At 38.4% G+C, this 12,350-nt stretch overlaps 1 protein-coding gene across 6 annotated transcripts in view; it reads left to right on the top strand.

Moving 5' to 3' along the window:
• The window catches only part of LOC132110881 (disks large homolog 5-like), a 61,664-nt gene that overhangs the window by 43,747 nt on the left and 5,567 nt on the right, over positions 1-12,350 (top strand). For 4 of the 6 annotated variants that reach the window (XR_009424689.1, XM_059517936.1, XM_059517935.1 and 1 more), the window contains exons 16-27: positions 1,240-2,097; positions 3,168-3,288; positions 4,146-4,290; positions 5,103-5,227; positions 5,328-5,417; positions 6,966-7,122; positions 7,527-7,604; positions 9,674-9,839; positions 10,529-10,662; positions 10,750-10,914; positions 11,427-11,610; positions 11,689-11,837. Coding sequence is in view for 5 of the 6 variants with exons in the window: in XM_059517936.1 (XP_059373919.1) it covers positions 1,240-2,097; positions 3,168-3,288; positions 4,146-4,290; positions 5,103-5,227; positions 5,328-5,417; positions 6,966-7,122; positions 7,527-7,604; positions 9,674-9,839; positions 10,529-10,662; positions 10,750-10,914; positions 11,427-11,610; positions 11,689-11,837 (2,372 nt within the window). In the remaining variant the exon portion in view is untranslated. The remainder of the gene's footprint in view (positions 1-1,239; positions 2,098-3,167; positions 3,289-4,145; positions 4,291-5,102; positions 5,228-5,327; positions 5,418-6,965; positions 7,123-7,526; positions 7,605-9,673; positions 9,840-10,528; positions 10,663-10,749; positions 10,915-11,426; positions 11,611-11,688; positions 11,838-12,350) is intronic. The other 2 variants (XM_059517937.1, XM_059517938.1) reach the window with 2 other exon arrangements.

Below are 12,350 nucleotides of genomic sequence, written 5' to 3'. Positions count from 1 at the left end.
TAATGTAGCGATCATTTCTCAATAATAGTTACACAAGGTACTCTGAAATCATGAACACACCATTTTATTAAATATATTTAATAAAAAAAATATATATATATCCTTACACAGCATGGATTAAATTAACGCTAAGAGACCTGTGGCCTGTTGAACAAACTCTTGAGTTATGGAGTAGCTTTAGAGGTGACAAAACTAAACCAATCCAACCCAGTTTAGATCAAGTTTAGCAGTTCACAGAAATTCTCTTCTGAAGATTAAAGGTCCCATGACATGGATTATTTTCTTTTCTTTAAATGCTTTTTAATGTTTCCTTAGGTGTACTTATATTGTTAGTATGATTTTTACATTTAAAATTTAGAAATAAAAAGCATTTTTTATATCCTGATATTAGCCCTCTGGCTTGAATGCTCTGTTTGAAGGGGCGTGTCTGCTGTGAGACTGAATTATATGTAAATATTTGGGCGGGCAAAGCAGAGAAAGGGGAGGTAACATTTCTCTTTACAACGTCACAAAGAGGAGATTCCAGATCAGACCGTTTGAGCTTCCATTTTCTCAAAGGCAGAGAAAGATAGCAAAATCTCGATTTACACCGATTAAAATTTTTAGAAACTTGGGGACCACATACATGCTAGGGGAAGTCATATTAATGTTAAAAAACCTCAGAAAGTGAAATTTTCATGTCATGGGACCTTTAAGAGATTGTTATATAATTTTTTTTAAAATGCATTTAAAAAACAGGAATAAAACTTCACTCGTGCTGTTAAAGTATGAGAGGGCAGCTGAAAGAAAAAAATCTGACTCTAATATAAGTAAATCAACTAAATTAAATTAATAATTTATATACATTCTCAAAGTGCAATTGAAGTTAAAAATTGAATATCAGTTGTCAAAATATAATTGCTTACATGTAATGCTTTAAGTATATGATATTTACTTCATATAAAATAAATATTATTAATAATTAGCAGCGAAAGCCAGGCAATTTCATCTCTAAAATGCAACCACTGTGAATTATTTTAATTTGGAACAAGTGTTACAGGGATTGTGACTTAATTTCGTCAAATAAATGACCACTTAAAAACCAGTCCATCATCTTCAACCTGAAAAAACTGTTTCTCAAACTCACGAGCTTCATGAAATAGGCCACTCTAACTGTAGTTTTTGTACTTCTGAATGTTTGTTTTATTGATGTTGTGTTGTTTTATTTATCCCAGTCATGCTGAACCTGTCCATTAACAGTTTTTTTCCCAGAGCACATCGGGGCAGAACATCTTTGAGAGCCTGCGGGAGACGGAGAAATCCAATGGCAGGATCCACCTGTCAGATATCCATTCACGAAACATCAGAAACCTCAAACACAACAGCTCCACTCAGACAGACGTTTACAGCGGGGACACGGGCGGCGAGAGAAGAAAGACCAGAAGCGACATGGAGGAGAGCGGTTATTCTGAGAGGAAGGTCTTCCCCATCTCCACCCTGCATCCTAACACTCTCCGACCCGCTTCAGAGCTGGGACCGGCCCGCTACAGCGGCAGTGCCTTTCAGGAGGTCTGCTACACCCGCTCAGAGTCAGTTGGGCCCGAATGTACTACACTGGAAACCAGCCTGGAGAAGCAACACAGTGGCAGCACTTGGCCTAAAATGGTGGTGGACAGCCCGGCACAGCTCTCCATCTACAGGTCACCCAAGCAAAGAAAGCCCATTGATGCTGACACCTTCAAAAGACCAGACACGCTATCGAAGAAAGACAACCATTCGCCTCAACCTTTAAAAGCGGACTCCGCCCTGACACCCCCGACCCCGCCCACACGCAGCGACTCCTTCAAGTTCAAGCACAAACATCAGGGCAGCTCCGCCTCGGAGTCCACCATCACCACCATGTCTGTCCAGGAACCCAAGCAGGAGGACCGCAACGGGAACCTGTACTTCACCGAGGCGGTGCGGGAGTGCAAGGTCTTGAGCTCCAGGAAGTCCTGCGAGGAGGACATCGGGCGGATGCGGCCGGAGGAACAGGAAGTGAAGCGTCCTAGGCCCAAATCTGCCCCGGCGCTCAGGCGCAGGATGACTCCTCAGACCATTCTTCTGCAGAGCTTCCAGGTGAATTTATAGATCCGCCGTCCTGCCTGTTTTAATTAACCTCGCAGCCTGAGATTGATCTCCCACTGCACCGGGAGGAAAGAGAGATGGGGACTGAACATTAGAAATGCTGATGCATTCCTCCTGATGATATTTAGAAGATTCTCTTAGTGAATGTTTTATTATATTAATTTGATAATTATAGTAATATTAGCTAGTATAATTCATGTATGCTTTATATTATTTACTATATTACTAAAGTACATTATTGAATATGATACATATTGTCTTAATATCATATGAACTAAGTTATTATTATTTAGATTTATTCGTTGTCATATTTAATTCATTATCAAATATTAATATATTTTATTACATTTTTTTTTTTTAGAATTTCTAATAACATAAATGCCATTTTCTAAAGTTGCAGTACGCCCATATGAGACACTGAGACGAAGATATTTGAGAGATCAAAGATTTTAAACCTCGGTAGCAAATATGAAAATATTCTAAATTCATTTCAACTGTTCAATGAATCACTTTGGCGATTAGTTAATGGAATTCAGAATATGATTTATCACTTCAAAACATTCATAATCTTTAGATGGAATTTTACATGCTTCAAAAGTTTGGGATTTATGTGCAAAAACAGTGGCATTTTTTTTTTTATACTAATGATAATAATATTATTTTTGTTTTTTAAAACAATTATTTTATGTTCACTAAGACATTTATCTGATTAAAAAAAAATACACATATATATATATATATATATATATATATATATATATATATATATATATTATTATTATTATTATTTTTTTTTTTATATTCCTCCATTTAGTTAAAAAAAAACAATGTGTGGTGATTCTTTTGATTTTTTTAAAATAATTTTATTAACTCTGCTACATGTTAAATATGTCATATTACAAATAATCTTGCTACAGTGGTCCGAAGTATAATTTTTAACCATTTTCAGAGGAAATACATAAAGATTTTGTATCTCATTTGAAGACTGAAAACTCATTCTGCCAGTTATTCCAGAACTGTGTGCTGCATTATCTAATGCTGTGTGTGCATGTGTTTGACAGAGTTATTCAAATGATGGTGACGCTGTGGAGCAGAGGGAGACGCTGTGTTCCTCTCCTAATCGACCTCACAGACACAGCGTGGGTTTTGTGCCTACAGCCTATAATGGAACCCTGCCTCCCAGTGAGTTAAACCTGCCCTAATCACAGCCCGAGTCGCCCATGGTGCATTTCAATGCATCTCTTTAACAACACTCTTCCTACTCCTCTCTCTCTGTCTGCATTTGCTCTGTAGAGCACAGTTCATCTTATGGTGACCTCAGTCCTGGATAATTGAAATGCTCATTTATGATAATCATGTAGAATATGGTTAAACGAGCTTGTTGATTTTACCAATGAAACCCATTTATAATTTTCATCTTTGAATGTTCATGCTATTACTTGGTATGAAAATGCAGGGCTCAATATTATGCATTTTTCTTTTTTGTCCTGATTCTTTCCAGCAGCATAAGGCTGTTTTTATTGGTGAAGTCTGAAATGTGTCAGTTAGGTCTCATTTATTGCAATGACATATTTGCATTTTATTTTTTCCCGTAAAACTCATTGTCAGGACTGTAGATTTTTGTTGAAACAGGACAAGCTTGGTGCCTCTGTCACGTGACTATACAGTTCACATTGGGTTTGTGTGATAATGAGGTCTATTTTTACTTGATTTGAATATTCAAGCTTTGGCCGTGATGGCTCCTTCCGAGCTTCCCCACCGTCTGCTCATCTGTCGCCCAGAGCAGCTGGCTTTACCAGTGGAACTCAGTTCTGAAGACAAGCCAAAGCCAAAGCCAAAGCCAAAGCGTGACATCAGTACACACACTCGCTGCCCCATGTAGTTTTTAAAACATCTTTTGATCATGCGAGGAGAGCAATAGCCACAATAATAGAGGCAGAAATGAAAGATGTGAGTGCAGTAGGCAGTCGAAGGGCAGTGTGTGTTTCTCATTGAAGTGTTTTATTGGTTATTATGTGCGTGTTGTGTTTAAACTTCAGATTCAGCACATCGAGGACTGTCCCCCTGCACTGCGGTAACGGCTGTTATGAAGAACCCCGTTTACATGGTGCGCAGTCACAGAGTTCACACTAACAACTGCCCTACTGTCCCCAACCAGATCAATCAGCAGCACACCCCCCCCAGGTACCACAGTTCCCCACTGAGATAACAACACTTACACACATACACTGTACTTCCAACTCCACTTGGAAAAGTGGCAGTATACACTTTTTCCATTCCATTTCCTATATTTGCCCCCTGGGTTTGATTTCCAGGCATTTGTTTTACCTTCTTAAATGTGTCAGTGTTGTCTTATGTCAAATACTTTTCTATTTAAATTTAGGCAACTTCAGTCAATCAGAATATAGACTATAAAGGCATCAAAAGTCCATTTTACACTCCAAATGTTGAACAGAAGCTGCTGACATGGCATGTTAATTTATTTTACAAACAGGAATTAATTACAGGGCAGAACTGCAATATTATGACAAATCATTTTTAGGAATGGTTCTGAATTTATTGCATTAGAAAACGAAGAATTCACATTGGTTATCTTAGTAGCAGGAAAACCAAAACCGGTGACTGCTTCTGATCAGCCATTGCATTCATATACTCACAACATAAAAATAAAATGCAAATAAAATCTTTCATGCAAAATAAGCAGATCTAAATGCATTGCCGCAATCAGCACCTTTCATTTAATTTTAGTGGCATTTTTGCCCCAAGCCCCTGTTAATTTCTGACCCTGGAAAGATCACTTTAATGCAGAACAAGTGCATCCCAAATGTGAGTTATTGCAGTTAATGATGTCTTCAAACTCTTCAGTATGTTGTGCTAAGAACAAGTAGTCATTGTAGGTCATAAACAGGGTACTTATTTACTTTGTCATGAAAATAATTGTTCCTTCACCCCATGATGATGAGTGTTTGCTGATCTGGTGTGTTTTCGTCTCTCAGTCCTCAGCATCAAGGGCATCTGAGTCTGGACCTTAGCCAGAAACGCTCCACAGACTACTCGGACTCGTCCCGGAGCAGCAGGGCCTCACACGGCACCAACTCCCTGCCGTCCAGTGCTAGACTCAGTCAGGCTCTGGTTTTAATCAAACATATCATCTGATCCCCACACAGTAACTACTGAGTTTAAATAGTGTGGCTTTATTTTCTCCCTTTTGTTTCCTGAAGGCTCATCAAATAATTTGCAGTATCGCACTGAAAGGATAAAGATTCCCTCCACACCACGTTATCCTCGCTCAATGCTGGGCTCAGAAAGAGGTGAGCCTCCACTCATGAACCAGAAGTTATCTTGGCTATGGTTGAACTGGAATATTAACTACTTAACGCTTTTCTACATATTATGTAATATAGAGTGTAGGCTTCATACTACAATAAACGTTGCTACAATGTCACCTGACTTCTATGTGTTTAAATTGAGTTATTTATGAAATCTTTCTGAAATAAATGTATTTAGAGTTTTTAAATCCAATGTTGTCTTCCATACTAAAGTATGTAAAACTAAATAACCACCAGTAGCAGCAATATGGTACAGGTAATTAAAATGTCAGACTAAGCTAAATCAAGTCAAACATGTCAAGTAGAGAACACTGCACAAACAATCCTGAGATTTGTGTACACTGAAATATTGGAAGCCTGAATAAATAACCTGAGGCAAAGAGTGCACTTAGAAGTGTGCATATCTCAAAAGTGAGCTTTTCTCTGTGTAACTAATAGTGATTCATACATGAAATCTAAGTTTCTGTTCACGTTCAGCATCAAATATAGACAAACTAGTGGAAGTGGACTGTCCTTTATCCCAGAGTTTTCTTTTGTACAAGAACGGATCAATATGATGTATATTCATGGTATTTTGTGAAATTGTTTTGTGTGATTTTAAAATTTGCAAATACCGGCCTTGTGAAATTCTTGATGATTTTAATGTTTTATTCAGCCATTACTCTCTAAAGAGTGTGCCATTCAACTAATTTTGCCCTTATTTCTTGTTTCTCGACATGCTAGTGTGAGAGCGTTAAGACTGAGGTCGTTCAATAGCTCAAATTGAAATTAAATCATTTTCTGATTTAAACTTCAGTAGCAAAATTGGCATTCAGGAATGTCCCTGGGTGGCCCTTTTCACAATCATTCAAAAGTTTGGGGTCGGTACTATTTTCCTTTTCTTTTTCTTTTTTTATGGATTTGAAAGAAGTCTCTTAGACTCACCGAGGCTACACTCAGTTTACTAAAATATTTAAAACTGTAATATGAAATATTACTGTATAAAAATTGCGATATTGTAATTTATTCCTGTGTTTCAAAGCTGATTTTTCAGCATCATCATTACTCCATTGTCACATGATCTTTCAGAAATCATTCTAATATGCCGATAAGCTGCTCAGGAAACATTACCTATTATAATCAATGTTTAAAACAGTTGTATTGCTTAATACTTTGGTGAAAACTGTGATTATAGTTAAGATTATATTTAAGATTTTTTGAGAAAAAATAGAAAGTTCAAAAGAATAACATTTATTTTTTATCATTGTAAATGGCTTTACGCTATTATTTAAAGTGTCTGTCTGTAAATATTGCTGTTTTACTATGTATTGTTATATTTAAGCAAATTTTTGCTGTATATTATTTACAGTAAACATTGTGAGTCTAATTGGCCATGATGGCAAATGCAGAAATCTATCTATATATCTATATATCTATATATATATATATATATATATATATATATATATATATATGGATAGTTGTCTCAATAGCTTCTTATTGTTCGTGTAGAGCCCATGCTGACTGTTGTTTCTGTGTGTTGTTGATCAGGGTCCCTTTCTCATTCAGAATGCAGCAGTCCCAGTCTCATCACGCCACCCCTGTCTCCTCTCAATCTGGAGACGTCCTCATTCGCCTCCAGCTCCATCTCCACCCTGCCCAGGATCTCCGTCAGCCCCGTCCCCACGGGAGAGTGGAGAAGAGACAGGTACACTCACGCTGCCTCAGGTCCTTCCAGCTGCGCTTAGCCCCTTCATCAGATTGCCAAACAACAGCTCGCTCTTATCCACATACAGCTCAGAAGCCCTTTACCTGACTCCAATAATTGGACTGTGCGTGAATGTAAAATAATGTATGTTGAAGGATCAGTCGTTCATGTAGTCACCGTCACTCGCTGCGTGAGAATTTATTTTAATCTGCACCGTCATATAAAATTCAGATTGACTTTTTAAGTGGAGTTTTGTAAACTAGGTCACTCATTCATTCCAGTTGTTCTTATGTATTTATTACAATTCTTCTCTATATATTTGTCTTCCTCCAGAGTCCCTTGTGTGTGTCTATCTTCCACAATCTGTTTTTCTCCTCTCTTCTTTGCTTCTCTGAATCTTTCAGATCTCTGTACCATAACAGATCCTTTCTGAGAATCCCTCTGGCTGCTAGGCCTAGGTTCTCCTCTCTCAGAAGCTTGAGGTTTGTTCCCTGCCAGTGACCCACAGGGGATGGCTGACAAACCTACTTGTTTTCTCCAACTGGTTGGCTGAAGAGATCCCTGCTTCTCTGTGTTGTGTTAGCATACAGCCCAGGCTTTGTGTTAGTGGTGCTATGAGAAATACATTTACCACATGGAAATGCTGCATTACCAAAGTTAAATGGGCTGTGAAAGGCAGTCCGTGATGACTCGTACTGATTAGTCAACTAGTTGTTCAGGCCAGTTATGAAAATATGTTGTTTTGTGAGTCCCTAGTTAGTTTGTTGTATTTATATGGTTTACTCAAAACTTACAATTCTCCCCGATTACTCAACTTGATGTCATTCCAAACCAAGACTTAATTTCTTCGAAAGACAAAAAAACGAGGATATTTTGAATGAAACCTTAGATATTTTTATCCCTCCACTGAAGAAACTTGCATAGAGATAAAAGTAAACTATTGAGTTCATTACTAGTACAATCGGGCTGTGTACATTTTGAAGTACAAGTTTTAGCTTTCAGTGGAGGGACAGAAATCTCTAACTTTTCATAAAAAATCTCTTTCATTGTGTTTTAAAGGGAACATAACACACAAAGTGTCATGCCAATCTCATGTTATTCTTTAGTACCTATAGAGTAATACTGCATCCTTCATATCTCAGAAGAGTCTTTAGTTTTATCAGATTTTTAAAAGACCGATACTGTTTTACGATTCTCTCCGAAATCAGTCGAGCTCCTGCTGCTGTGCTGTGGGCGGAGCTAAAGAGTCACGAGCATAGCGATTGTATGCAAGCTGTGACGTCGACGTAAAACAGGAACAAATACTTTATTGACTTAAAAAAAATGTCTTTGTTTATAAAAAATGAATCACTGAAATGCCAGGAACAAGCACATAGGCGAGAAACAAAGTGCATCCACTGTTCCCTTAACGCTGGGATTTTTGGGAAGCTAGGTTATCTTTCCCTCACAACCAAAAACACACTTTTTTGAACCCTGGAGGAGTGTATTTGGCACAGAAATACTTGTCCAACACATTTTTTGAAACATGTTAAGCATGAGAATCCAACATTTAAACCGTGTAAATAAGTCATGAAACCGCATTAGACCTCCCCTTTAAGGATGAACGGACATTATACATGTTTTGAATGACATGAGGGTGAGTAAATATAACAGAATTTTCCTTTTTGTGTGAACTATCCTTTCAATACCACTACATGGGGATCAGGTTTATAAACCTCTGTCAACATTTTCCTTCAAGTTGAGTTTAATTGGGTTTTCATATTTCCTGCTGCTTCTAATTACTTTTTTGATTAACCTGCTTAGCAAAAGATTCCCTGTGAATGTTAAATCTGTACAGAGCAGGTTTCGTTGTTTTTTAAAGGAAATGTGTACTTAAGTGCTTGAGGTTTTGGAAAGACATTTTATGGTTTCCATGTCAGTTTGGCTGCTGAAAAGATCCAGATTTAAAATCAATCAATCACAAATGCTCAAGGTAGTTTAAAGCTGCTATAAGGAATTATTACCATGTGTGAAATGACAGGTATCTCTGAAATAAGAGTCTTCAAAGAGAAATCAAAAAAATAGTTCCTGTCTGGTAGATGATAGCAAGAAGTTTATCATCGGTTACAGCAGCTTAAATTTCTTTACTCATGCATACAGATGTCTGTTTTGAAATGTTGTGTACTTGTCAGTGAAGTGTTGATATATTGTCTGGACTTGGAGCTGGTACATTAAAGCACGGTTTTACTTGTTTTGGTGGTAAATCAGTTATTTGTACATGCATATTTGAATATTTAGGTTAGGAGAATAATTGACCTTCTGGATCTTTTATTGAAGTCCTGTATGCACGCTCCCTCTGCTTTCTACCCTGTTTGTGTGCCTGTGTGGCAGTCAGTTCTTCAAACCGCCAGTTCAGTAAATGTCTCTTGCTGAACACCCACCTCACCTGCATGGTTCTTCTCTGTCGCAGTATTTCAGCATCGCCCCTGGTTAAAGCCCTGCAGACCAGCTTCTATCTCGGCTGTTGATTACCTCTGATCTTGAAACTCATCCACATTTATCGCTCTGGCAGGCCGTATTTGAAGGAGGAGCCTCGGAATGTTGTTGTGCACAAAGGGGCGGAGCCTCTGGGCATCTCCATCGTGAGTGGAGAGAATGGAGGGATCTTTGTCTCCAAGGTGACCGGGGGCAGCATCGCACACCAGGCTGGACTGGAGTATGGAGACCAGCTACTGGAGGTTAGCATTTACACATCAATAACCCAAATGGGCTTTGAGAGAAAAGGATTGTAAATTGGAAGGTTTGTCAATTTGTATTTTTGGCACTTATTCACATTTTTAAGGCAAATTTAAATTCATGACCAGTCATTATTTTAAAATACAGCCAAATTAAAGGGTGCAACATATTTTAATAGTGTTTCTGTCCACAATGTTTTAATATATTTTACAGTTGATTTCGAGGACCATCACACCCCAGGACATATTACATGTTTTATTTGAAATTACTAATATCTTATTTTCTTTTGTTTGGTTTTATTTTGATTATATAATTTTATTTTATGCACTTTATGCGCTTTTATTATATGCAATTTTATACACTTATATTTTTATTTTATGCCATTTTATCCACTCACTTTATGCAATTTTGTGTTTTTTTATTTGATTTTATGTAATTCTATGCATTTTTATGCACTTTTTACATTTCATTTTATTATGCTATTTTACTTTTTTAATTTAATTTTATGCCTTATTGTGCAATTTTATGCCCTTATCTTTTTTTATTGAATTTTATGCACTTTATACTTATATTTTCAACATTTAGCAGGACAGGAAGTTTTCTTTCCTTTTGAGATCAGTAAAGCTGCATGCCATGTCAACTATTAATATGCATCGTGCAACTCAAATAGATTTTTGTTTCTTTCTCTCAGTATAATGGGATAAACTTGCGCAATGCCACCGAGCAGCAAGCACGGCTCATCATTGGCCAGCAGTGTGACACCATCACGATTATGGCCCAGTACAACCCACACATGTATCAGCTCGGCAACCACTCTTGCTCCAGGTACAGCCTTTTTCCCTTTTCATTTAGCTCTGGTGAATACAGGTTTGATCCCAAAGCAGGGTTGGTTTATTCTTGGTCATGTTATAGTTCCCGCTTGGAGCCAGTGAGCACTCAGTCCACTCCGCAGGGCAGTGGAGCCACCACCCCAGATAACCACTCCACCATAGACACCCTGAGTGAACAGGATGAAGGCACACTCACCCCGTCCTCCAAACAGACGACACCCACCACCAGTCCCAACAGCTTCATCAGGTGCTGCTTAAATACCTACTGCCTAGATAGCAGATTCATCAGCAGATTGATTTTAAGACATCATTCTGACTGAATGTAATGGCACGAATGACAGATTTGTAACATTTTTCTTTTTCTCAGAAGAGGTTTTAAATTTTCACAAGGATAAAATATGCCAAAAATGAAATGTATGTATGATTGAAACATACACCAAGATTAAAAACATTTTAATTTCATACTGACTTTAACATGTTACTAAGCTAATCTTTTGATACTCTAATATATTTAAAAAAATGCTTTGCACACAGATATTGGATACAATTTTTTCAACTCTCACTTATTCCACCATCTTGGATGCATTTTTACACTGAGTTTGTCGCAAAGCGTCCTTTGGATTCCCTTCTCTTGGAAGGATGTTGTACCTCTTCTCAAAGCAAGCATAAATATGCAGCCTACCCGTTGGAAAAGCCAGGGTAACATAACACAAAATCCGTGACTTTGGGTGACCAGACTGTTTCCGCTTTGAATGTCAGGATGTCTTCTGAGAGTTCCAAGAAAGTTCCGGAGCCTCGCTTGGTTATGGTGAGGAAGACTCAGGGGGAGCTGGGCATTCAGCTGTGTGGAGGAAACCTGCGGGGGATCTTTGTGGAGAGGCTGGAAGAGGACAGTCCTGCCAGAGGAGCGGATGGTCTTGTTCCTGGAGACATGATGCTTGAGGTAAACGGAGCTCACTGCTCTATCTATGTAGTGCTTTTAGGGGACTAGTGTGAAAAGAAATGTTCTTTGTTCATCCAGTATGGTTCAGTTAGCATGAAGAATAAAACATTGGAGGAGGCGTACCTGGAAATGCTGAAACCCGTGGAAACGGTGACGTTTAGAGTCCAGCATCGTCTGGATGAGTTCCACCAGGTGAAGGACACTCCTGGAGATGGATTCTATATCAGGTACGGCATGCTCTCATCTGCATTCATGGCCACTTAGCGCTTCCCTAGAACCAAATGTGCTGCTCTGAATATAGATATGTGAGAAAACTGCTGCAATGGGAATCTTTTAATCTCGTTTAATTATGTTTAAGATGGAGGGTGAGATATTGTATCTGGCGGTGAAGACTGTGTCACCAAATCTCCATCATTTGAGTTCTATAATCGGAGCTGTGGTAATTAGACTGTTCGAGACAGAGATGCATCGTGTCTGCGCGGCGGAAAAAGAATAATGGAAGAGGGCTGTTCAGAAATAGCCGTGTTTGTCTTTGCAAATGAAATTCTGTGGCCCGCAGCTGTTTGCTCCCATGATGTCACGGGCAGTAAATAATCTCCATCAATCCGCATGTCATGAATGAGCGGGGATATGAGGAGTTATGGGTGGCCAGGAATAAAGGATCTGCTCTGTCCCGGCCTCTTCCTGAATTTTTCATTCGTTCTTTCCTTCCTTTATTCGTCTTTGTCTTCTGCACCCTT

Source organism: Carassius carassius, chromosome 30 (assembly GCF_963082965.1).
Source record: "Carassius carassius chromosome 30, fCarCar2.1, whole genome shotgun sequence".
Taxonomy (NCBI): domain Eukaryota; kingdom Metazoa; phylum Chordata; class Actinopteri; order Cypriniformes; family Cyprinidae; genus Carassius; species Carassius carassius.
Note: the sequence above shows the minus strand (reverse complement) of the source record. Positions and strands in the feature narration are given on the sequence as shown.